This window comes from Tachypleus tridentatus, chromosome 9 (assembly GCF_004210375.1).
Source record: "Tachypleus tridentatus isolate NWPU-2018 chromosome 9, ASM421037v1, whole genome shotgun sequence".
NCBI classification, from domain to species: domain Eukaryota; kingdom Metazoa; phylum Arthropoda; class Merostomata; order Xiphosura; family Limulidae; genus Tachypleus; species Tachypleus tridentatus.
This window is the reverse complement of record NC_134833.1, coordinates 45,758,873-45,786,794: the sequence shown is the minus strand read 5'-3', so window position 1 is coordinate 45,786,794 and position 27,922 is coordinate 45,758,873. Positions and strand designations below refer to the sequence as shown.

General features: G+C 31.3%; 2 protein-coding genes across 2 annotated transcripts in view; both read left to right on the top strand.

The window, feature by feature from the left end:
- LOC143227364 (dynein axonemal heavy chain 8-like) overlaps positions 1–14,108 on the top strand; it is a 45,561-nt gene extending 31,453 nt beyond the window's left edge. Inside the window, exons 7-10 of the mRNA XM_076458818.1 lie at positions 361–556; positions 2,511–2,622; positions 13,732–13,866; positions 14,055–14,108. Of these exons, the coding sequence (XP_076314933.1) occupies positions 361–556; positions 2,511–2,622; positions 13,732–13,866; positions 14,055–14,108 (497 nt within the window). The remainder of the gene's footprint in view (positions 1–360; positions 557–2,510; positions 2,623–13,731; positions 13,867–14,054) is intronic.
- A 12,291-nt stretch (positions 14,109–26,399) lies between these two features.
- LOC143225183 (dynein axonemal heavy chain 8-like) overlaps positions 26,400–27,922 on the top strand; it is a 224,214-nt gene continuing 222,691 nt past the window's right edge. The window contains exon 1 of the mRNA XM_076454151.1: positions 26,400–26,610. Within this exon, the coding sequence (XP_076310266.1) occupies positions 26,419–26,610 (192 nt within the window). The 5' untranslated portion in view covers positions 26,400–26,418. The remainder of the gene's footprint in view (positions 26,611–27,922) is intronic.

The window sequence follows — 27,922 nt, the reverse complement described above, 5'->3', positions numbered from 1 at the left end:
ATTAATAATTTTTTTTGAAAATATAACTTTTAATGTCTAATTGTTTGAATAAATCAAGAAAATGAAAATTCAGCATTACCATTAAATTAAATGTCCATTACCTCTAGAATTTAGAATATTACTTAATAGCACCCTGATTGAAATTATATCTGAAACAAGCTAGTAATTTTTTACTTGATATTTTATATTATTTATTAAGTATTATTGTCTACGTAAAGAACTTTGTGTTATGGCATTCAGAATATTAGATTCAATAATGGACAGTTAAAACATTGCACCTCAGTAAGTTATTTTTTTCTACAGTGTACACTTGAAATAATATCCTACATATATTTTATAATTGTGCATTTTTTTTTATAGAGAACTTGCATGTAGAAAAACACAATGAAAAGCCCAGGATAAAAGGTATACCTTCAGTGAACTTTGAGTTGCCAGAAGTTGTGTTTTGTGACCTGTGTCATAACCTTCTGGACTATTTTGGGAATCGTGTTGCAGAGGGAATATTGCATTGTACCAAACAATCCTTGAATGTTTTAAGAAGAAAAGTGTTTAAAAGGTTTGTATATTTTTTGTTGATGAATAGCTTTGATTTGTTTGTACAATGATTAAATATTCCTTCAAATAATGATTTTCTGTTCATGTTTTGCATGATGCTGACTTTTTTTAACGTTATAACTTGTGATCACGTAGATTAAGTATACTTTTATGACTTTTTAATATGTTCCATTAAGATGACAAAATTAATCATTTCTTCTTGATGTTACCTAAAAGATACTGTCATTTTATGGTATGTTTCATATAATTTATTTAATTTTAGTGCCAAAAGTTTTTATTACATTTTCACAACATTATTAGCTTTGTTATAATTTTTTAATTATTTTTGACCAAATAACACTTGTCATTGTGTGTTTTAACTTCTAAGTTGCTATTTATTCACTGCCCATAAAATAAATGTTACTTATTCTCTACGATTGTCAAAACTAAATTCTGATTCATTTTCGACTGTTGTAGAAACGTTGAAATCGTATTTTCAAACTAGTTATTTTTGTTTATTTAAGGTAATTTTAATGCCATTTTGAAAGATAAGGTCCAGAGTTACCAGTAAGTTTTTGTCATGTTTTTATGATTTATAACTGATACTGATAACAGTTTTAATAAGAAAAAATAAAGTATCAAAAGAAATATGTTAATATTTATCAACCTAGTTGAAAGTGACTTAATATACAAAATGTAACTTTCTGATCAACAAGGAAAAAAGATTAAAATACTAAGATAAAATATTTTAATCCGTAATGATGAGAAAACCCAATTGTAGAGAAGATTATATATGTAAAAACAGCTGGTATCGGAAGAGAAAGCCGTTTTTACATATATAAAATATTTTAATAATTTTTCGAAACAGTTGAGTAACAAAATTTTTTACTTTTTAACTTGTAAAATGAGATAAGTACTAAAAAAATTATTTGAATTGTCTAAGCCAAACTAAATACTATTTTGTTTGTCCAAAGTTTCATGTATTTTGTTTAAGTGTCATAACAATGAGAAAAAAAAATTAGGGGATATCATTGACACTTTTAAGGCCTAGAGAGGGTTAAAGGTATATCTGCCAATTCTGTGTTTTCATAGAAACTCACATAATATTTATAAATGTTAATATTTTGATCAAGCAATTGTATGCTGTTGTTCTGCATTATCATCATTTAGCTGGATCCTGTGTGTTAGTCTACCCCTGGTTTTAGAGTTAAAAGATAATTTATTGGGTGTGTGGAGAAGTGAGTTTAAGACTGAAAACAAAATTCTATCACATTTTCTATGAAAAGCCTTTGTTTCTAGCCTTGGAAGTAAGAATTTATGTCTGAAGATATGCTTGACCTATGTGCACAAGCTGTATGGAATTTTTATGTTTTGGTTTAACTTCATTATAAAAAAACTGGAAAAACAACACACATAAAGAATAACTGACTTAAAAGAATTAATTGTTCTGTGGAAAGTTTGTGTCTTTTCTACTGTTCTACTGTTATTAGTACACAAATATAGGATATACATAATATAGAAACAACAATATTAATGTGTATACTAAGATAAATTACCGTATATGTCCTTTCAACATAACCCATTTTCTACTCTCCCTTAGCCTTTTCTTCAGACACCATAGTGCTGACTGTGTGCTTGAATGTCCTTGCTGTTAACCTCCAGATTTTATAATTTGACCAGTTCTCTTTCGTGCTATATGTCTACATTAACTCCTTAGTGAATTTTCAAATAAAACACAAAGTTTAACTTCATGAATAATAATTCTGTAGGTGGTTGAAATTAGTTTAATTTTATCAGAGTAATATTGGTAGTATGTTTTGATTGTTAACAAACACTGAGTGAAAAATGTACTTTGTAATTTAGTGATTTGGTGTATAAAATATTTTTAATGTATATGAAAATGTTTTCAGATAGCTTCTTCTTTCTATAGGAAATTATACTGATCTGCCATTAACATTTTCTTTAAATAATTCAAGCATGATAGGTGCTTCAAGATCTTTGAGAAGTAATTCATCTCACGAGGAAATAGAAGAAGGCTTTTCGTGTGCTTTATTCCAATGTAAGATTTTACTGGAAATTCCTCAAGTGGTATGCTATATACTTGTTCTTTTATTCGTCTGTTTACATACATTGGGAAAAAAAACTAGGAATATGAAAATGGGATTGTGTCACTTTTAGAATTTTAAAATGTTGTCTTTTTCACTTAAATATCAATAGTATAATAAAATTATGAGAATGGTAATTTCAATCTTTTATAATTTGATTCTTGCATAATATTTTTTATTATTTATTTGTAGTTATGAAAGATAAAAATATACTTTGACATTTTTCATAAAGATAAAAGTTATTAAAATACTGATAAATTATCAGTGCAGGGTGTTCATGAAACTTGAAAAGTTTGATATTTTCACAAAACTTAGAAAAGTCAGACTTCTGACACAAAAGAATATGGAAATAAACAGAAAGAAAATTACTGATATACATCCACATTTTTCTGTGTCAGAGGTCTCTCTCAAAACATATAGAGGATTAGTAAATAACATAAAGTCAAAACAATTTTTAGGAATAACAACACAATATGATTACAGTTTCTACACACCAAATTGCATAAAGACCCAGTGAAGTGGGAAAATTTTCTCTGAATGGGGATTTCAATACATTTGAGAAACAGAAATACCAATTCAAGCTAGAATGTAGGAACATAGTAAACATAAAAGGCCTAGTAACACTAGTATATATGCAATATACACTATTATGCCAGAAAATATCATGGATAAATGTTTAAAAATATGTCAAAATAATAGAATATAACTCACATACACAAAAAACAACAAAAATAAAAAAAACTTTCTACAGCTACCTTAAAGATAGCACACATTGTCACTTTACACAAAAGGCAGCAAAATCTAGATACCTTTTTTTAATACATTCAGATAGTTCTTTCACCTTTTTAAATAGGGGAGACTGCAACTGAGTGAATAATCAATAAGAAAACCAAAGTTCAAATGCTAGTCATTACCACCATAGAAAAGTCCTTCTCTTGACTTCTCTGATAATTGCATCAAATTATAAGTTCAAACTTAGGAAGAAATTAATTAGTAAACTAGTTATAAAAAAAAGGAATCAAATAGGTTTCTAACCATATATATATGTGTGTGTGTGATAATCATTGATATTCAGTTGTTGCAATCTTAGCATAAGTACTAGAAAAATAAATTTGACATACTACTGAATCAGTTTTTTAAATTAGATAGGTATAACCTTTTTAGAAATATTCAATCAAGTCCATAAAAAACGCTGTTGTTTATGTCCAGGAACAAATATATCATCGTAGGTTTATGTGCCACAGGTAATAATTTGTATAAATGCATCTTTGTCAAGCTTTATGAACTTATAAGGGTTTCTATAATGATCTTAAAACCTTAAAGTGTACATTTCTATTTCTGAGGTTTTAGACAAGTTCTAGATAGTGCTTCTTATGAAAGTGAACAACTTATGACCATTCATTTCATTAAAGTATTATCCACTATCATCACACACTGATTTATATAATCTAATGTATAAATAAACATTTTTCTAGTTACATTCATATAACGTTGTTCTAGTGGCCATTGCTTATCTGTCATTTCCTCACCTGCTTCTGTAGTTGGTGTGATCAAAGTGATATTCGGCTCTGTCCATTAATCCACTGTATTGCCTCCACAACCATAAAATTGTCAACTAACAGAGACTGGGCTGGTAGGAAAGAAATGAGAATGATATTATTCACACTTGAGAAGAACATAGATTGAACACTGCTCAAATGTAAACCAGATTTCTTCAAATGTGAGAATTTATTACATTTCATTTTGCTGTTGACTCTGATTAACAACAAACTCCATTTAACTCAAGAATAGCTGCTTGTCATTGATGTGTCATATCATTTCTCCCAGCGCCACAGCCTATACTTGTATGTGAAACTGGAGTTTTACTGATTTACATTGAAAATTCATCCAAGAAATTGAGCTCTTGAACGTATTTTAATCAGCTAATGAAAGTGTTTCTGCATTGTAAATAAAACTTTGGGTTTTTTCCCAGTTTAAATTCATCATGCCCAGACATGTTGTTTAGGAATTTTACTTTTTAAAGATACTTTTTTATTGCCTCTTGCATTTTACAAAAGAAGCAGCCTATGCTATGCTCAGCTTCTCTAGCAAGACTCAATCCCTGAGAAATATTTGAATATAAAATCTGAAAGATCACTCTTAACATTAACAAAATCAGCAGTCTCACTGTTTCTTCTTTTAATGCCAATCAGACCAATATTTAGAGTTGACATTATATATCATCTCAATGCCCTGATCAAACTCATATTTACAACATGGCTTGCCTTTCAGTTATTTTCTCCTTGTCTTAATGCACTTGTGTCAGACAAGCATATGAATAACATTGTGTGAACTTTAATACACATTTCCTACATCTCTCATATTTTTATGTATTTAAGCATTTAACTGAAGTACATAGCCACTTATACTAAAGAAACCCTGCAGGTTACTTCCATAAGTTGTCTTTTGATAGTTACAGTTTAATAACTTGCTGCTCTATGTAAGTGGTTAGACCCAACAGATTTTTCCACCTTGTAAAAATACTTCTAGCCACAATATTTTTGAACCACTGAATAATCTAAATTTGTGCACCAGTACTAAAAGTTTTCATTTTGCCACCACTTTGCACGTCAACACACTGGTGAGGAACAAATATTCTTGGTTAAAATAGAATTTACATTATTACATTCAGTAAATTATTTGCTCTTTGGATGAAATGATACTACTCCAATAATGGTAATGATATTTGTGTAGAAAAACATTCCAGTATAGGAAATGAAAGGTAACTGTGACAATCCTTTTAGCTATTAGCATTCTTATAAAATAATAGTGTTATAACTGTTATTTTGTCAGGAGAGAGTAAGGGCTGCTAAGTTTCAGTCACTGATGGTAAGACTGATGACTTGATGCGATCAAGTAATGGTCGCAGAATATAGCATATATCTTCTGCTGGATATCACTACTTGATACCTCAAAAAGCAAGAGGTTTGACACTCTTTCAGCTGACAATTTTTCAATTACGTGACTATCCCAATTTTCATGCAGTCACATCTTAATTAATCTGGTTCAACCACCAATGCATATATCTTGTGAATGTCATGGAACAGAATATGTGTTTCCATCTCACTACAAGTAAGATCCCTGACAACCTCAACCAAGAGCAGCTCTTCTCCCCTTCTTCTGTTGTTGTGCAATGCTTGTTATCAGAGGTAGGATAGGAGAGACGTAAATTGCCTCCATGCAAGAAGTAATAATCAAGGAATTCATCTGGTAAATTTGCTTGTTATACAAAAATCAATTAAATCAACTAGATAACACAGAGAATGCTCAGATATTTCAAAATGATGATTGGAGCACTGGAAAAATTATCTGAATGAGATGCTTATATACAATATTAGGAGAGAGGGTGCATTCATGTAAATGGAAATTGTCATAAAACAGATATCACCAAAGGCAGTAAAGTGAAGTCTGATATACTGGAACAAATGAGAAAAAAATCAGGCCAATACTTAGATGGGAAAAGGAAAAAAATCCTGAGTAATAGCAGTTTCAAAGCTGCATCCTTTATTTGCTGGAATACCATTCTCATGCATTCAGCTGCAGCATGAAATGTGCAACCAAAGACAAGTATGTCAATAGTGTATATCAGACAATTTTAAGTTCCATCAAATTCTCAAAAGTGAGGAATTCATTAACTAGACTAAATGGCCTGAACTGACCTTATATAGTTCTTTTAAAATACTAAAAGCAGTCTTAGATCTACCATTATTATTCAACTTGCTTCATTTCTTCCTTCTTCTGACATTTACTAATGAAAATTACTGTGTTTTCTGAAATCTGTATTATTTCATTCACAGGCTGGTACTCTAGAAAAACATACATGGTAGTTCTTTTATTGAAAGTGTGTAATCTTTGTCTCTGTGATAATGTGTGACTGTTGCCTGTGCAACATAAGTAGACTCTCTGAGAAATTTATTGAGTTCATATCTGTTTGCTGAGGTTAGGTTATTTGCATTGTACTTAGTTAACTACTTCAGATGCCTTGTAAGTTACATGTTCATTCTTGCACTGAACACAGTTGCTCTAACTCCAATTATTCCAGTAATTTACACCACTTCTGCTTTTGTCACTGTACTAATGGCCATTCCAGTAGAAACATGAGTAGACAAATGGTAATAATAACAGTCTAGTACTGATATAAAACAATTACTAAGAAAGATCACTATTCAAGTAATTGCACCCTTGTGTCCAGACATAAAACTGTTTCATGCATTGAATTTATCACCATAACATACAGAAAAAAGTGTATTAGATTACTTCCATAATACACATTAGAAATACTGCATGTACACTGAGGAAGATTACCACATCCTTGTCTACTGCTTACTGGCCATACCTACTCAGTATTATATGGCTTTTCTGTAGAAGTGCAGTCCACTTTTTGCTAAAGTGAAACTGGCTGACAATCTCAGCAGTATGTTCATTTCTAAGATACCAATTCCTGAATCCAGGTCATAGACAGCAATCTTTTTTCAGTGTATGACATTGCTAAGATGAAATTAAAGATGTAAGTTTTCATTCACATGTCTTTTTATCATTTGCCAGAACAAAGTTTGTGCTAACTAGCCAATGTGTTGATTTTATATGAAGTGCCTGCATACATCAAGGTTAATTAAATTTCTGGCAGCAGTATTACTAACCACAAACACAACCTCATGATTATATACCATATAAAGCCCAATTTATAGTTGTCCAATCCAGTCACTATGATTTTTGCTGCAAGCTGACTGCTATATTCACTCAAGTAGGAGGTCAGACCCAACTCAAGCTCTAAAAATTTAAATAAGTAAACGCTTTAGTGAAATTACTCACCTTACCTACCTTCCTACATCAGTTGTGATGTTGGCCTGAAAAGTACATGTATCCAGTCACCTTGTCTAACAACAAGATACAGATGTTTGTACAACCAGTAACTAGGCACACCATAATTAAAACAGATGCTCCTTCTCTTGTGACAATGGTACTTTTAGGAATAAAACTCCACCTTATAATCTACTTGGGAACCATTGTTACTGCACTATGCTGTTTGTGACAGTTGCTACAATGGAGATGATGGATTGCCAGGAAGGTCAATGTATCTTTCATGCTTTGGAGGCCTTGAAATTCAGGCCACAGCTAAATTTCCAACTTAATGTTTTTGTCTGCTTCAGTGCATGATTCAATGCATTTTAATCTTTATAGATAAAAACATAAAGGTATATTGAATTAACTCCTGGTTGCCAAGTTAATTTTTAGATTTGCTCTAAGTACATAGCTTGTTCTGATTGTAAGTTACTATTAATTATTAATCACTACTTCAAACCATGCCACCAGTGAAACCACTTCTGTGAGAAATATGATGTCCCTCAGACCCATGTGATGTTGCATGAGTTCACTTGGCAACCCCTCTATGAAATTATTGATGAGTAATTTATAATGATGTATGAGAAACATACTCAAGATTGATCTCCCATGTATGTTCCAAAGTTGTCCATATAAAGAGTTAATTGATCAGAGGGTCCCTCACCTTTGAACATTGAACTCTGCTCTTTAGGTTGTCTTTTCCTTGACAGGATCTACAAGTGAAAACAGTGTCCCAGTTGATGAGCTGCTCTATGTCTAAATATTCTAAAGCATTGAACACTGTGCTGTTAAGATTGAGCATTGAATGTTGCTTTGCCTGTTTCTGAATTTATCCATTTCAAAAAGCAATTTTCTTGCTACATTTGAGAAAATGGTCTAAGTTTTTTTATGTATCCTTGAACATTGTTAAATTTATATACTTGTCCTATACTAATAATTGTATGATGGTGTCAACAGGTGCTTCCCCCATCTCTGTATGTGTGATGCATGTGTGTAGAAGGCTTTTTTCTTTTACAAGTCTATAGATTTATCCACTCTCGTGAATATGGTGTCCTCATGATAAATTTGTAGTTAGATGACTTCATGATTGAATATGTGATGTCACATTTTCATCATCATATACTGTTAAGTCCCTAACCATTGGTCAAGGTCTAGGAACTGTGTCTTCCAAAAGTTTAGACATATACATACTTTCAACTATGCTCCCCTTAGGTTTAATCTTCTATGTGATGACTATTTGCATATACCATTGCAACCATTCTAACAATATTACAAAGTGTAATATCACATTTCATTGCCATATTCTGTCAAGTCTTTTGGCACTAGATGAGGTCTAAGATCTCTGTCTTCTTCCCAGAATTGCTTGTATCCTTTTGAATGTGACATTATAAAGATAAGTCCTGCATGGGATGAATAGATATTCAGAAGTATGCATCATTACAACCATCATGACAGTGCAGTGTGTGATACCAGCTTTATCATTAACATATCTAGTGGTGTGCTTCTACTGCTGGGTGTAGGCTCAGAACATGGTTAATTTATCTCAAAGATGTAGAAGGCTCCTATCTTACTCATTCTATATTTTGATCATTGTGTGGTACCACGTGAAGGCTTTCTGTTGAAATATGCTGATTTTTGTCCAGTACTTATGCTTCCCTGTTCTCTTTATCACCAGCAGCACATGACTTATCATTGAGTTCTTGCATGTCCTATTGAGACAGTGCAATGAATCTTTGGAAGTTCAGGTTGCCTAACACCACTAAGATCTCTTCAACAGGAAGTAACCATTGAAGGTGTAAGGGAAATCCCAGCAGAGTACCTATCACTCTTAGAGTCCTGAGTGGTTGAAAATCCAAACAGAGCTCTTATCATTTCTGTAGAACACTTTTCATTTAGGAGAGTGCTTTCCCCAGTTCTTAACTCATTTTCTACTTTAGTCTTCAGATTATCTACAGCCTCCTTCTTTCTGTCATGGTCTTAGAAAAGAACTTTCAGTGATTATGAACACAAAAGTCAGTGCACCAAATAACTAAACCTAAAAATAAGCACTTTCAAAACAAACAACATAATAACATATTTTATGTCACAATACCAAAAGTAATTTTTCTAACTAATCTATGATATTAAGAATCATTAGTGTCCAACAGCAAAGTTTCAAAATATCTGTGATGCAGATTCTAGGCTGTTAATCCTATATACACAGGATCAATCTAGCAGACAATTCCTGCATTGGAGGACTAATGTTTGCTATAATTCTGAATTTACTTAGTGTATTTTTATGAAATTGTGTACGCTTGTAATAAACATTACAAAGGCGTTGTATAAAAAATCAAAACTTTAGATAAAGTTTTTTACCAGTAGCAGTTTCAGTTGTTTTCACTTAATTTTATTGTTTCATTGCTTTGAATTACACGTAACTATCAAACCTGTATAACAAAGCCATAAATCATGTAGCAAATGCATAGCTCAAGTTGTAAGTATGTAATTAAGTAATGCCTAGGAAGCTCACATGTATAGATTGCAGAAATGTTTTTCACTTATATTTTCTTATCTAACCTAATAATTTTCTTAATGTTAAATTTTGTTACTTTTATATTCTTGTATGCAAATCAGTAACTAGAAATTGTTTTCTTTTTTTAATGGTTATAAATAATTCCATAGCAAATGCCAGAGAGAATTATTAACACTTTTTAAAGATGAATGTGATATGATGGTTTAATACCCAAGCTTGAATTTTGGGTTTATATCTTGATAAAACAAGAAGATTGAATGATATAAAATTAGATTATTCTACACGTATATTCTATAAATGCATGATTTATGTAAGCTCAGGACATCATATAGGGGTAGAAATGACACCTAAAATGAGCAATTTGGAGCCAAGAAGTTTCATGTGGTACAGAGAAGTGAAGATTGAGAATATATTTAAATATTTCTTTTCAATATCAATAATTTTTACTTACATACAAGTTTAATTTATTAGCTACATTTTGATGCTAATTATATTGATATATACTGATGAAAAATTACTTTAATTGAATTTCAAACGTAACTATGTTATGATGTGCACACTTTGACATCCACCTATGCACATAGGGTTAAGCAAATAATAAATCAAACTCAGACAGCAAATAAAAGAAATAAGCAAACAAGAAAAAAGTTTATTCACGTGTTATCAAATATGTTCCACTAATATTTCAACTTCTAATTCTTTTGTTCATTAACCCTCTTGTCATGAGCAGGTCAAAGTGTGAATGACGACTTTGTAATTAAATTTCAAATTCAGTTACACTACTTTATCATCATTGTATACAAATAACCTTGGCATTAAAATATAGGTAATAAATCATCTTTTTAAAATTATATAAGTTTTACATTCTTGATTTTACTAGGAAATATTTAAAATCTTCAATATTTCTCAGTGTGAGAATTCTGACATTTGCTCTCCAGGTCTTTTCTCTTCTCTAATTTCTTTAACACATCTGAGAAGTATGAAATTTAATGTAAGTAACTAATTATAATATAGATGTTACTCAAACAAAGCATAATTATTATAGCCTTCAATCTTATTTATTTATGGAGCCATCAACTAGAATATGAGACTCAATTGCCTTACTTTCACAAATTGCCAATAGTTGTCTCTGGTGATTTATATAATTACTTATAAGCAATAGAAAAATAAAAGTTTATTTCAAAGAGCATATGTTATTCCATAGTTGTCTTTATAGGAGGAAGTTGTCTTTTTCACTTCCAGTTTAAAGCTTTTTCTCGTGATGTTCACATTGACAAACATAGCTAAATTTTTAAAAGCTGTTATTTCATAGTTATAAAGCTAGAAAATTGTAATAGCTGTATATATATTGTTTACTTTGTGCTTTTTTGTACATTATTTAGTTAAAAAAATATTTAGTATAGTTTGTACCATTAGTATAAAAACATAGGCTTAAGTTTCATCAGCAGTTGACAGCACAAACCATAAGGGCTCAGTTAAGTATTATATTTTTTTATTTTTTTTCTGTGTTTTCTTTAGTTTTTGTTATAAAATTAACTGATATGCAAAAATTAGAAAGTTATTGTGTTATAATGAAAAATAATAATATCTCGTTGTGAGTGCTTGGCTTTTTTTTTTATCAATGTCAGCTGAGTATATTTTTCATGGAAGAATGCCCACTATCTCCTCATAATTCCAAATGCAAAATGGTCACATTCTAAGTTCTTGGTTGAATATAATTTGATTCATAGTTCTGGGAACAAGTGGAATGCTCCTTGCTCACTCAACTGGTGTGTGAGGATGAATGATCATAATTACAGACCAGATGAGTTCTGTTTCTTTAGTTGAGCAAGACATTCATGATCCCATCTTTCTGCACCTGGGGTGTTGTCTTTTGAACTTATTTAGGTAGCAGAGAAAGCTCCTCTGCTTCAGTGTTTCTTACTTTATCACTGTGATTCCAGTGTTTTCTAATGCTTCACTCCATGGCTACTGGTTGGGATTTGATCACACATATATCTAACACTGTGGTCGAATTGCCCTAGCCATTTGTGTGGGATATAGGAATTAAGACCTCTTTCATTCCAACCTTGAATTGTGTAATCTTAGCTGTCTCGTTGGTGCTGGTCTACATTGATAATCGCTCAAGTACTGTTTTTTCTCTTGATGCAAGAACTGTGCTCTGGGTGAAGAACATTGCTGTTCTTAATGTAGTGTGGTTCTTCTACTGGGATACCTCTGTCTTGTTACTCCTTTAATTTATGCAAATGTTTTCTATACCAATAATTACCTTACCAGCTCCTCCACATTCTCAGTGTTAGATTCTAGCTATAATGTCAGTATATGATAGGTATGTTTGGAAGTTAACATTTTCCTAAATTGAAATGTATTTCCAATAATACTAGCCTCTACTGACACTCTCCTGCCTTACCTCCCCACTAGGAGTTGGTATTAGTCACCAGGATAGTGTCAGCCTTGAAAAAGTGATAGTGTTATCAGAATGAGGTGGTTATATATATTACCAGGATAAAGGGTGCATTGACATAGGTGGATAGTATATCACCAATGCATTTTGGTAAGGTATAAAAGAATGGAGTAAGTGAGAAAAACTCTAGTGCTTAGATGGGCAAATTTGAAACCCTAGAGGCTGAAGAACAGCTATAGTATTAACAGAGGTATTACTGGAAATACATTTTGAATTTATGAAATGTTAATTTTGATAAAAAATTGAATTATCACACATGTCAATCTCAATTTATTTACCAGATTTTAAGTGAGTGAAATAGTAATATTCATATTATTTTATCCTGTTTTCTGAAAATTCATCATGAACATGTAAAAGACAAAAATACTTGAAATAATCTTTTCATAAGTGCAGTTTGATCAAGTGCAGTTATGAACTATTAAATAAGCTTTTAAAATTTGTAAGTATGATGAGGAAGGTAGTGTACTACATTTTTTAGCTGTTTATAGTGATAAATATTGTAAAAACAAATTTTTTGGTGGTTGATGAAACAAAATGTTTACTGGATTGAGGATACAATTTGATCTGTATTTCTTATATTATCATAATTAAGTTTAAATCTTTTTGATATCAGATAGTTTTATTTGTTTTTTCATATAATGTGTTATTTCCTGGTTTAGAGAAGAAAGACATTTATTACAAATAATGACCCAAATGGTAATCTAACTGTTAAAGTGTTTATTTTTAAACCACATGAAATGACATTTTTATAGTATTAGCAATCAATGTTTGAATTTCTTCCTATAACCTGAAAATATTGAGTGTTTATTTATCTACTTTAAGATACTTTATACCAACTAGATTTGTAAAAAAAATTGCATTTTTCCAATCAAAATAGACATTGTGATACATGTAACTAAGGTTCTAAATAACCTTAAAATGCAGTTTTCTACAAATCTAGCTGGTATAAAGTATCTTAAAGTAGATAAAAAAACACTCAATATTTTCAGATTATATGAAAAATTTCAAACATTGATTGTTTGTTTGTTTACTTTAAAATACTTTATACCAACTAGATTTGTAGAATGATTGCATTTTAAGGTTATTTAGAACCTTTCTTACATGTATCACAATATCTATTTTGATTGGAAAAATTTTCCTTTAAAGAACAAAAAGCAGTTAGAAGAATGGAGAATATAGTTAAAGATATGGATGTGTTATCTACCTATTAAATGTTGAAATATTTTATTATACAGGTAATTTATCCAAGCCTAGATGATATCCAGCAAGCTATCAATAGAAGTGTTCAGCTGATTATGAATGTCAGTCAAAATGTTATCAGTTGGGAAAAAACTCTTGTTGGAATCAAAACATCTGAAGGTGATGAAACTGTTAGTAACATATCTATTTAGTTTTTTAAAAATTAGTTTTCACCTTACTAATATTTTATTTATGTTTATCTGCTGTTAACATTATAAGCTTATATCATTTTTAATATTATAAATGGTCTAATTGAACTACTTGTAATAATATATTTATTTTGTGTCTTCTGTATTATTTGTTTTTTTTCTGCCTGCAGAGCTGTGGCTTGAGCAACCAGAAGTGCTCTCCTAGAGGCAGTCGTCGAGCTTGACCTTTTTGAATTGCTGACCCAGCTGAAGCCTTCCAGTGTTCTGCCATTTATTGTCCCTTATGAAGTAGGGTTTGGATATTGCTCTTCACTCTATCTGATACCTTATTCTCTGTATGATCATAAACCTCAGAGTACAGTCTGTCAAGATCATCTAAATTACTATTCAGCTCTTCCATTGTGACATGAAATATTTTGGGAGGACACACAGAGTCCAACAGTTTCTCCACCTTGTCACAGTGCTGCCTGCTCTGCTTAAACCAGGTCCAAAACTGGTTAATAACCTCCTCTTTCCTTTCCATAGTCTTTAGAGATGGCACACAAACTCTGGCACTAAGACAGGTATCTAATGCATTTTGAGCATTGGTGGAAGTTTCAAGATGAACATCCACAGCCACTACAACTCATGAGATTTCAGAAACTTTAGTTGTGTGGCATGTCTAGTTTCTGCCTCATTGGGGTTCAGAGGAATGTCTAGAGATATGTCTAAAACCTCCTCTGCCATGATTATGCCTCTATATATATTTATTGATACTGATACAATGCTTTGAAATGGGGTTAACTGTGATTATAACAGTAAAAGTCTGACACAATCAGTCATGACCTAATTTAACAACAAAGGCCTAGTCATTGCACCAAGTGTGAATATTGTTAAACACAACCTTTCATAGATCTCTCATAAAATAGATTGATTCACAAATCAGCTGAGATGGTTGGAATCAGTTGATTCACACAGGTTAGATGGTTCTTTTCTTCGAGGGTTCCAGTGTGGTCTTGCTACAAGATGTTTCTGCTTGGATGTTCAATCACCAGGGCAGTCATGGTTCTGGATGTCTTCTTCTGTGAGTGTTGAAAGGCTTTCACATCACATCATCCAGTTTAGTTCTTGAGTCATTTCGTTTGGTCTTGGGGTTGTTCTTTGATCAATTGTTAACCACAGTCGTTGACTGTAATTGCCCACTGTCTTGTGTGATGTATTCTGAATCAATAACTCAACCAAAGTGTTGCATTGCTGATCTTTTTATTAAATTGCAATTGCTAAGTAAAAAGCAACCATCAACTATAACAAAGAAAAATAACAATTGAAAATATACAATATGACAAAATATTTTAGTAGCACGATACACGACTTGAGCTGGTTAGCAAGAACAACATACCTTTCTATAGCTCATATATAAAACATATAAAGGCCACATAAAACATATGAAAGTGCAGTAGACATAAATTTAGAATTGAATTGAAAACATGTCAATCTCTGAAGAATTCAGAATAATATCGATGCATACTTTCTCAGATTACAGTTCATTGAACATAAAAGTATTGTTTACGAACAAAATTGCAAATTGTATTATTAGATCCAAACCCATGTGGTGAATCAGGGAAATTCCCACAAAAAATCAATATTTTTGTTTATTATCAGCAAAACTTAAACAGTTGGTTACCGACTTTGGGAACAAAGACAATCATAATCTTAAAGCTTCTTGTGCCTGCTTCGTGATAATGACAATATTTCTTGTAACAGTGTCAATCTCACATGGATTTGATCCAGCGTACAGATGCTCACCTCCTTTGTACAATACTGTATCAACTATGTGCAGCATTTGAATCAGTTTACAATCAGGATCTAACATTCATACCTGAAAATACATTCAAAGGATTTTGTCATTGATTAAACAGTAGGCCATAAAACATTGTTATATATTTGAATAAAACTGCATATAATGGAATCTGAAAGAAATACAAAGTTACAACTGATACTATTTTTAAATGCACAAGATTCTTATTCCACAAAGGTGATTTGGGTAGGGCAATTTCTAACTAATACAAATTATCGTTTGGCATTGAAGATGCTTGAAACATTGCATGATGCAAAACAGATAAATAGTGTTGAGCAAAACTTTTATCAAAACTTTACACTCAAACACCCATATTATGCCAAACTCAAGCCAAGCTAAGGTTTAATCATTTACCCCTACATCCTGATGCTGAAATGCATCCATATTGATTTTCATTGAATGGATAGGGCATTACTAGTGCCCCATGATTTACCTACATTTTATGCTTATAAAGTATCTACCCAAATGTGTTTCTGAAAAGGAAGAATGAGACTTTCATTTCTCTATGGAGCATTAAGTTTTTTTTCTGAGTGAACTGTCTATACATTGTTTAGCAACAGTGTAACCAAGATTATTAGTTTTGACCAATAATTTTTAGTGGCAGGAGAGCTAATAACAAGCAGTGAACAATGCTACTATAGTTAAAGGGAACAAATAGAACCCAAAGTGGTCCTAGTCACTGACTTGAAGGAGTGAAATGGACAACTTGCATTGAGAAGTTGGATAATTAACCAAGTTTTCAAGGTGTGATTAGTCTTGGTATGTGCCTTTCAAAGTAAGGATGAAAGATAATTTCATAATGCTGATCAGACTTACATTATATCATGCATTTCAAAAGAAATCACCATATAAACCAATTGACACAAACTATGTTCTGACTAATGGAGAAAAAATATTTGTGAAATGAGCGGTTACTAATTGTATTTAGGTGTCATTTAAGACAATGGAATCATCACTGACATTAATTCTGGCATCAATAAACTTGGTATCAATGTTTTTCAGAGCTTATAAGTCAGTTTTTCTTGTGCAGCTGGTGAACTAATGTTCTGTAGAGGTGTTATCTGATTTGATTCTGACCAAATGGAACCCTTGAGTGGTGGAGAGAGATTGTGAGAAGTCACAATAACCCATTAACACTAATAGTGTTATTTAGTTTACTGTGGAAAAACTTAGTGCATTGGTGTCACTTAATTTGATTATCAAGTCCACGCATGAAAATTTTATATTTTGTCCAAAAAGCAAGCAGGTATAATTTATTTAGACAATTATCTAAAATCAGTGTCATTCTGTAGTTAAGGATGATCAGTTATCAAGATCCATGCTTGAATGGTCATGATATGGTGAGCACTGTGGAAGTAATTAAGGATTGTGGTAATATTACTGTTGTGTTCATTATGTTTCATCTCAAAATGAGGACACTTTTACCAACATCTGAGATTGATAGTTGAAGAGCAAATAGACAACCTAGGCTCAGTGTAGCAGCATAACTCATTGACTTGTTGGCTGAACATACCAATGTATCTGTGGAATTAGTTAGCCTATTGGATCAAGCAGCAGACACATAGCATCACATATACACTGGTGCTTGGTCATCTTCATTAGTAATTTTCATGAAGAAGGAAAATATGCTCAGGTTCTGAATTGATTTGAGACATTTGGATGTGGTAACTCAAATTACCACAATCAGATTAATGCTTGGATCCATTGGAATGGGCCTGATGGTTGAATACATTAGAACTGGCATCTGGATACTAGCAAGTCAAGCTAATTGATGAAAGCAGGCTTGAATTGCTTTCAGTACAAAAGATAGGTTGTATGAGTTTCTTATTGTGTTATCTGGTCTCTCTGTAATATGCTCACAGTTATAATGGGAGAAATGCATGGTCTTTAACAGCAGTGTCTTGGTGCTTGGTCACATATTCAGATCTGTGGTTGAGAAACAGAAAATAGTATTTCAAAAATAAAAAGATAGGCTGGAAACTGAACCTAGGAAAATGTGCATTCATGTGCATAAAAGCTGAATGTATAGGTCATATTGTAAAATTTCAGTGGTGCAAGATTGGCCTCAACCTCTTACCATGTGAGAAGTATCCAAAATCCTAGGTTTTCATCATATTACTGGTGATTTGTGGCCAACTACTCCAATAGTACTACACAGTTAATGGCTCTTACTAAAACTGAAACACTTAGATAAAGAGTGAAATATGCTTTAATATAAGCCCTAATGTTGGCATATCCATGATAAAACTGAATTTGTGTTGAATACTGAAACATGTGATAGTGAAATCAGAGCAGTGTATGGTAGAAAAATCACTGTTAGTGTGGACCATGCATCATTGAAATGATTGATAAACTTAAATCATCTTTACAGTAGAGGTCTCAACAGCCCAACCTAAACAGGGTAAACTCCAACAGACAATGTTTGATACATCAACACAGTTGGTGGCTGATAATTTGGCAAAGCACTGGATGGTTTAGCTTGGAAAACCTGAAGAGATTAACACTGATCAGAGAGTTAAATTAACAGTTAGTTGTTCTATGCATTTTGTAAAATATTTGATGTGGTGAAGATGAGTACTTCCTCGTAACACCCTTCTTTTTATAGTTTGATAGAATAGGTAAATATTGCATTCAAGTGTATGCTTCCTAAATTGTTAGTCACACCAAATAATATTTAAACACTGTTTATTGTTTGCTATTATTTTATATTGCTCAAATTATCAGAAGTTGACAGATTGCTTGACAGATATGTCGATGTTCATGCAGGATGTTTTGATCCATGAAGATCTCATCTGTGGTCCTCTCCTTTAAATAAATGTTCTATAACATGCACAAGAATACGTGAGTATTTAATGTCTGCATTAGTTGATGAACATAAGTTTACGAAAACAAGGAAAGGCCACCATATGCCAGAAGAGAGATGTTATGATAAGACAGTGAACAAATGAATGTACATGAGTGGAGACTGATTGTGTATTTGATACTTGTCACTGATACAAAAGCCAATTAACTCCAACAGATGGGACATTATATTGTGTTCCAATGAGTAAATTCATTAATGTATAAGTTACAGGCAGTTTGCAGGTGTGCAAAAGTGTATATTGCACATTTACGAGCTAGGTCTGTTAATTAACAATAAATCTCCAGTGAACAGCCTTGACCAAGAATCAAGAGGAGGATGGAACAGGAAGATCATTTTATTCTAATCCAACCCAGAAGGTGAGGAAAGAGCTGAGAGAACTTATCTGGCTTTTCAGATTGAGCCAGATGAGGAACCACTGGATGTAGAGATGAGACAGCTATGGCAGTTAGTTGAAGTGCCAATGATGGCCTCTCAATTCTTGTGTCTGGTAATTAATGTGATAATCAAGAAGTTAGGATGGCTAGTTCCAGTAAATATAATGAACTATTACGTCATCAGTTTGAATAACTGGAGAAGACAGCCAGGAGTTTGAAAATTCAGCTGAAAGAGTGTTGTGTCACATGTATTATGAGCTATCAAGTGATTTGCTGTAGGAAGATGTTGCCAAACATTTTGCAAGGATCAGTCATGTGATCTGAATGGCAACAACTATATGAACAAGTCTATAACTTTACATACAATGAAAGAGTTGTACTTCCTCAGAATGTATATTGATATACACTTTAGTAAAAGCACAAATGTTAAAAATTACTTCTCAGAATTTAACAAAAATATCATAGGTTATCTAAATTCTGTTGGAGATCATATATTTTGCAATCCTAAAAAAAGGAAAATTGAGCTTGATGGCTCATAGATAGGAGCACGTTATTGTACAAAACCTATCAAAATTTAACCTGCTTGACATGACGAGAAAGGATTGCTTAGTAATTTGCGTGGGTGCTAAAGGCAGTCTATTTAAAGTTATTAGCGTAGGTAACAGTGCATATTGATGTCATATGTGTAAATAAACGTGTATGTATTTTCATATCAATGTGAACATTACAGGAAGTCATCATGCACATTATATGACAAAAGAACACAGTAATTAAGCAGTGTATGAATTAAAACAAAAGATTTAAGCTGGTTATATAATGTTAAAAGTGATTAATGATTTGAAGGTGCAATACATCTGTTATTTACATTAATACTTGTGAGATAATTTTTCAAACCTGACACATAAATATTTAATAAGTTGTGAATTTTCATGGAAAATTAAGAATAATAGAGAGTTTCACACTACATTTGGTAGAAAGAAAATAGTTATACATGTGTCTATAGGTAGAAGTAGTGCAAGAAATTTTGACTGAGTCAAACTGAAACATTCATGAGTATGTGAAACCATCAGCAGAAAATGAAATTCAATAGAGATTTGCTTAGATACCATAAGATATGTTAACTTCATTGTAATAGAATATTTTCCAATTATATATATTGAAGTAATTTATAAACATATGGTTTTTTAAATACTTTATTTACATTGTTAAAGATGTACAAAACTGCAGGCTGTAAATTTACACATAAGGAAGAGGAAAGCAGAAAGTAACACCTGATTTAATTTTGAGAACTGCATCTAGCTTGCACTAAACTTTTATTTTGGAGAAACTTTTGATGGATACAGTTAAAAGCATTGGTGGATTCTAATTGTCAGATATAGGTTGGCATCTGCTAATCATTTTGTGTGTAGGAATCAGTTCTGTTGCCTCATACCCATTTCTTTCTTAGTGAAACTGCACACTGTTTATGTAGAAACCAGACATTAGTGAGAGAAAAAATTTTATGTCAAAGGGTAAGCTGTGATGGCCATTGTTGTAGGAGTGATTGTGGGTAGCACAGCTATAGGTATTAGTCAAACAAAAATCTGATGAAGTGTGGGAATGATGAAGTTCACAGATATAAGGGTTACATCTTCTGTGAGCAAATGTGGAGTTTGTAGAAATTTTATTTGGCCAAGGTAATTTTGTAATTACCTTTTCTCTTAAGGAAGTTTTTAAGGAAGACTGTGATTTTAATCAGAGAGATGTGATCTACATTATGACCTGCACACTTGACAGAAGTTCTGATCAGTTGGAATTTATCTTACCATATTTTTCAATCTGGACTTTGCTATTTATGATAAAATTTTGATCACTTAGACTGTTTTATTCTTCAGCAGCCAGTATTTAATTTTCTTTGTATTGAAGCCTCTATGTTTGAGTTTAGTTACTATGTGAAGAAGCATCTATGAAAACAACAAATGTATTCAGATAGCTTTTCATTGTTGGAAAATGTGGATTTTGCTACCATGCAAAGATTCTATGAACTGTTCTGACATTCAACCATGTATAGTCTAGGGATAAAGATACACTGCTGGCCAATGCATCAACCATTCTCTTTTGTAGTCCTTATTTCATAAATAACTTTTTCTAAATAAAACTCTGCAACTAAATATAGGCCTAACTAACTTCAGTTACACTATTTCAATATAATTTATGAGGTGTATGCCTGACTCATTTACCTTTGACAGGTAGACATGTAGTTAACCAATTATCTAAAAAAGCAGAATAGACATTATAACTGTCACTGAATAATTCCTTCTTATTTATGTTGTAACTTTCATTCTTGCACATACCACACAACCTTTTTTATTATTACATCATTTTCATGATTAGCAAATTCTTAAAGCAAACATCTAGATTAGAACATTAAAATTATAGCTTGTAATGTTGCATCTTTCCTAGACTGTGAAATCCCTTGAACAGTTCTAACACAAAAATATAACATTCAGTTGTTCATTCATCTTTTTCTTTTTTTGGGTAGTTTTTCTTTTCTAAGGGTTAATATATGCAGATAGGATGACCTTTTGTTTCTTGTTGTTATTTGCTGTCCTGCCTCTTGTGGAGTACTCCTTTGGCAAATGGCTGAGCAAATCCACTGACAACTCAATCTTTGGTGATGCTCTGGAAATGAGTAATCTTCTACCATGAGCTTTTCAGTAGGTTGATCTTCTGCTGACAATTTCTCTGGGGTTACCAAGAAGTTCTAAAGAATGAAACTGTGGATAGCCTTTCACTGGGTCACCCTTCCCTCTGGATTTTATAAACCACATTATTGATTTTTTTCAGTATAACATATGATTCTTCAGAGTATCTTTTAATGTTGAAACTTGATTGTACAGCCATATTATATCGTTAGGAAGGTTGTAATCATGAGATATCACCTGACATTCTATTGGAAGATGTATATGTTTAAATTTATATACAATGTGTACTTTGTATATTTTTTTTTCTCCAGAGAATGATAAGGAGCAAAAGGTGGCCAGGAGAAAATTAACTTAATAGTTTTCTTCACTGCACACACATAGAGAATAACTGGTAAATTTTTAATATTACACTATTAAATTAAACAGTCATATTATGCATATTACACTTTTTTTTAGCACAGATCTTAGCATTATCAGTGGTGAAATATCTGAGGTTTATTTCTGCAAAATTGGTTCTTGTATGGATATATTTCAGTCTACCATGTCAGAGTAATGAGTCTTTACAACTTATACTTGAACTGTGTATGGTTTACATTTTATTTGGTATTGGTTATGAAGTTCATTACTATTATCTGTTATATGTCAATATATTGATTATAATGTATTGTTAGCTGTGAGGGGAATAATGGATTAATCTATTTATTATTGGAGAATATATTTCTATGTATATGTAAGTAAAAATGTTCTTTAATGTTTGGCATAACTAATTTCATAGTTTTTGTATTAACAAAATATTTTTAGGTTGTATGAATATGATTACAAAAACTAATGGATTATATGTTTATCAGTGATTTGCTGTGATATAGTTATAATCATTTGAAGTACTACAATATGATGGCATTAGCAAGAGTTAGATATTGATTTATCAGTATAATAATTCATTGGTCACAATTCACAGTCATTCAGTATGTGCCTGTTATTTTGTAAATCTAGTAATTTTACTTTGTTGTTTTAAGATTAAGCTCTTTATCATGTTTGAAATAAACAACTGCTGAAATTCTTTCTTGAAGTTTGAGTTATATTGATGGTACATTTCTTAAAATATTCCCGTGATATTCTCTCTGGTCATAATGAGGTAGGAAACAGAGAAAAAATTAAATATTTGACTACTTTGTTTATTTCTAATGTTAAATATAGAAATGTATAACCACAATATGCCATTAATTTTTTTTTTACTTTATAATAGAAAATGGATCCAAGAAAGTAGTTTCAACATCTTATGGAGATACCAGTTATTATAAACTTATATCAGAAAACAAGGATATTTCCAAAATTGTAATGATGTTAAATTCAGCAATTACTTCTACACGTAAAGAAGTTAAGGATATAATAAAAACATATGACAAGTATGAGACTTTATGGAAGGGTAACAAAGAAGAAAAGATTAAGGTATGCAAGATACTAAACAAATGTATAAACACTGTAAATTTAACAAGAGTACTGACAGCATTTTAACTAATATAATGACATTTTGGGAAAAATATATATTATTTTATGTGTACTTAAATACTGGCTTCCAGGGAAATCAATAGTTTTTATCAGGAGGTCAGGGAAAGTTCTTGAAAGATTAACCCAATTGTTTCCACGTCACTACTTTTTACTTACACCAAACAGTGCCACAGAATTTATTTCCATTTCACAAAAAGCAGTATCTAGAAAACATAACTTGTAAACTGGTATATTGAGTGACATTTTAGTTCCTTTTAATAAATGTTTCAGGGATACTCGTTTGAAATGTGTTTAGGAAGTTTTAAGTTTTTACACAAAGGAGATTTAAGATTTTCAGGATGAAAAAGTATTTATAAACTTAACATGAAAATTACTTTACATACCAACTATTAAACAGATACTCAATATATTCGTGAACAAGTATTTATTTTAATTTATTAAAAATACTTCACTAAAAAGTGTGATTTTTTTTATGTAAAAGACTGGCAAATTTTGTGAAGATACACACACTACACTGAAAGTTGTAAATATTTATCCTGTAAAGACTTTTAAACGTGATTGGTTAAATTGACCAAACACAAGTTAAGAGAGTCAACAGCATAACAGTTACAATGACTTAGTGAATAAGTTTTCTAACACTCAAATAATTTGCTAAGTGAAATTTCAATAGCTTCTCACGATGTACTTTACTTTGACATTAACTTTGACTCTCTACTTATTATATGCATAACTAAAATACCCATGTTTAAACATGAGTTGAAGTTTCCTAAACTTAATGTTATATGCGCTCTAGCTAACATCTAAATTAAAACACTGAAAATATGGCTTTTGACAATATCTATAAAATAATGAACCAGTAATGTACATGTGAAGGATTTACTGATACATGATGCTAGCAATTTTTTATTGCAATGCTAAATTCTAATAAATCTTTCAAAGTTAAAGGTAGTCATTTCAGACAATTAAAAGAAAAATGCTGAGATTACTACATACATATCATTAATAAGAAGTCTGCCCAATTAATCTAGGAATAGGAGAAAAAATCAGATTTACTGCAGATTAAAGAAACCTTCTAAATGTCTATGAGTAAACTATATTTTTCAGACCAGTGGGGATAATATTTATATACATCATCATTTCTTCTACATGTAGCCCACTATAGAGAAAAAATAATACACTGTGACACAATACTTTTTCTTGAAATTTGTAGGCCAGGCATGGGATATTAATTAGCATGTCAGGCAGGCTGTGGATCCATTGTGGCAAAAAGAAAAAAAAAATTATGTCTCATACTTTGAGGCTACATTGAATTTTGAGATAGATGGTCAAATCCCACAATTTGAATAGAGCAACTTAAGAGTTGATAGTGGATGTTGCTTAATAGCTGCTTTCCCTTTAGTCTATCAATTCAGTTTGTTATCATTAAGGCCAATATTTTTATGTAGCTAACATTTAAATTACAACATTAAAAATATAGCTTACAATAGTATGTTCATGTGTGATATGAAGTGTTTTATAAATGTTTGGTTTGCAATGCCAGCATACCAAACAAACATAAAAAGTAAGAAATTGGTTTTTCATAATATCAAGCCTAGCATAATTGTGATGGCCAATCATCATTCATTGGTAAAGGTATAGCCCAAAAAATGGTAGAGATAATATTGACTAGCTGCCTTCCCTCTAGTCTTACACTGCTAAATTAGATAGAGCGAGCACAGATAGCCCTAATGTAGCTTTGCATGAAATTCAAAACAAAACAAGTCTTCTAGTGTATTACTACTAAATTAGGGATGGCTAGTGCAGGTAGTCCTCAAGTATCTACATTCAAAATTTTGAATAACTCAAACCACAACACTAAACAAATATTGATCATAAGTAAGCATATTAGAAATAATTAAAACTGTGATATATTATTTAATTAAATGATTTACTGTGAGAAAATAGGCTGAGATTTTGAACAGAAAGTAGGAGATTTACCTCTTTACTCTCTAATCATGCACATACCAGCTTTATTGTGTACATGTTCATCACTCAGAAGGTTTACAGATTAATAGAAAAGTAAATTAAAGAGCAGTTTCTAATGCAATATGTTTATAATTGGAATGTATATATATGCATATTTAAATAATTTCAAAAAATATTTTTTAATAAATTGTGCATTGACCAAAACATATTAGAGAAGGAATTTTAACTACAATTCGGATTTATAATGTGTAGTTACATAAAATGTGACAAACGTTTAGTAAAGTACACAAGTCTATTGTACACAAAAAATCAGATGTGTTACTGTATTATCTGCATTCAAAATATGTCTGTAAATTGATCAGTTGAAGTTCAAGGTGATCTTTCTGTGAGGAATAAAAGTAAGTACTTTTGTCCAGCATACAGTTTACTGGTTGGATTTGCATAACCTCTAGAACCTCTGAGATGCATGTCTGTAATTTGTTTTCAGTAACTTTGTATACTATATCTGGATTTACTCTCCTTTGTCATGAACTATCACTAAATTAGCATTGTAAAATAAAATAAGAAGTTAATAACTGAAATATAATACATAACACTATTTTTTATGCCACTTTGTAAAAGTTCATGGCATGTGCACTTCAACCTCTCCACATCATGTGGACATCAGATTGAAAATATTTTAATATACTTATTCATTTTATAGATTTAGAGAGGCTGATAAAGAGCTCATGTGGTTGATCAAGTTTATGTTGCCATACTACTGAATAGTAAAACTTAACCATATCATAGTTAGCCTTTAAACCTAACAAACATTTAAATAATATTTCTGATATTTTAAAAACTTTTACCATGAAATTTTTAATACCACTTCTAATATTTCTATTCAGTTTAAATGTTTTACATCATTGCATGGACAGTTATACCTCCTTTATTACTTGTGTCATTATTGATGAATTAGCCATAAATAATGTTTTCCATCTTATCAATTTTTAGGAATTCATGGCTCAAGATCCCCTTTTGACAGATATTAAAGTTCTTATGCTATATTATGAGGACTTAGAGTTAACTATTTCTGACATACCACTGTCAGTTTCAACACAAGTGGTTGAAGTATTTACAGGTATTGTAAGGCTTATATATTATTTTGAACTTTTAACACTAAATGTTTCCAAGTAAATAAATACCTAGTTAAAATCATTTATACAAATAAAAATCATGAATATATTTTAAATTCAAAATTTTTCTTTTTCCAATTTAGAGGACATTAAATTGTCATTGTCAGTTGAAGCTAGAGAATGGAAGATGCTATTAGGAAAATACTTGAACATGATTTATCATCGCAAAATGATGGATATTGTAGAGTTCATTTCAGAAAGTTCAAAAAAATTGTCACGCCCTATAAATGACTTAGATGATGTGAGGAATGCCATGACATGTTTGGAAGAAATACGAGAGAATGAGATAAAGATTGATATGATGTTGAACCCAATAGAGGTAGCCATGATAGTCGTTTTTGGTATAATCATGCATTTAGCATAAAGATGTTGTTGTTATACGTTATCCTTTTATTTCCACAGCCTAAATTAGAAATTAACTCAGTTTTAACTAATGTTATTAGTTTATTTTATAAATCCAGCCAAAAGATATAAACAGTGCCAATTATGCAATGGATAAGTAATTTGTACTATTCTCTGTAAGCTCAATTACAAAACAGTTTATTTATTATTTATGCAAAACCATACTATTCTAAAATATATGTTCATACTTCTATTATCTAATAATTACAGAATGAAAAAATAAAAGGTTGGCAATTGTATAATATACATATGCAACTTTTTATTTATTTGTCAATTTGATGAAAAATGAAGATAAGTAGATAACTAGCTAATTATAAAGAAACAAATCTCAAACACTAATGGCCTCAGTTGCCATATTTCATATGTGTGTGTGACTCTAACAAGCTCTGCTTAACCTAAGAATTAAAAATTTTTCTGAACTATTTATACACCATATTTCTTTGAACTCTTGGCTTTGTCAGTTACAGGGTTTCTGATGGCATGCACATGATATAAATAGATGTAAAAGAAACTTTCAGAAATTATATTTGGCTCAATACAGAATAGATGGTTATTAATTTGCACCAAGGTTGAAAGCAGTTTTGCAGGTGTGTTAAGTCTTAAATGAAGCTCCCATCATTACATGCATTAACATGTACTGCACCATGCTATTATATGAGCATCATTAGACCATAACTGTCCATCAGTATGCTTTTTTCATTAAGAGTTATTGTCTTTTTGTGCTTATTATTTTAAACTTGAATTACAATTTGTAGTGTAGCTTACTGCGTTTGTTTACCCTGTTATGAAACAGAAGGTCACAAAATTTTAAACATTTTAGGTCAGACTTTTACTTCAAATTATTTTTATTTCCCTTTAATCAAACAATAAAAGTTTGCAAAAATGTTAGTTTGTGTTCCTGGTGTGACAGCTGTACATTTACAGACTTACAATGATAAAATCAAGAGTTTTCGTTCCCTGTGGTGGACACAGCATGATATCTCAGTGTGACTTTGCTCTGAAAAAAGAAAAAAGTAATCTGTGATATGGTTTTCTTTCTCTTGATTCCAAGACTATGCTTTGTTGGTGGATGCTTTGAGTTAGGATTTGTCCAGTTTCTTTCTGTATGTCAGTCTTTTTTTTAACTTCTTCCAATTCATTTGTAGAATGTCTTTTCATTTTCCACTCACTCAATTTCTGTTTCATTTTTCTACAGTATTTATGGATTTGTTCAGAGTCTTTTTCATCAG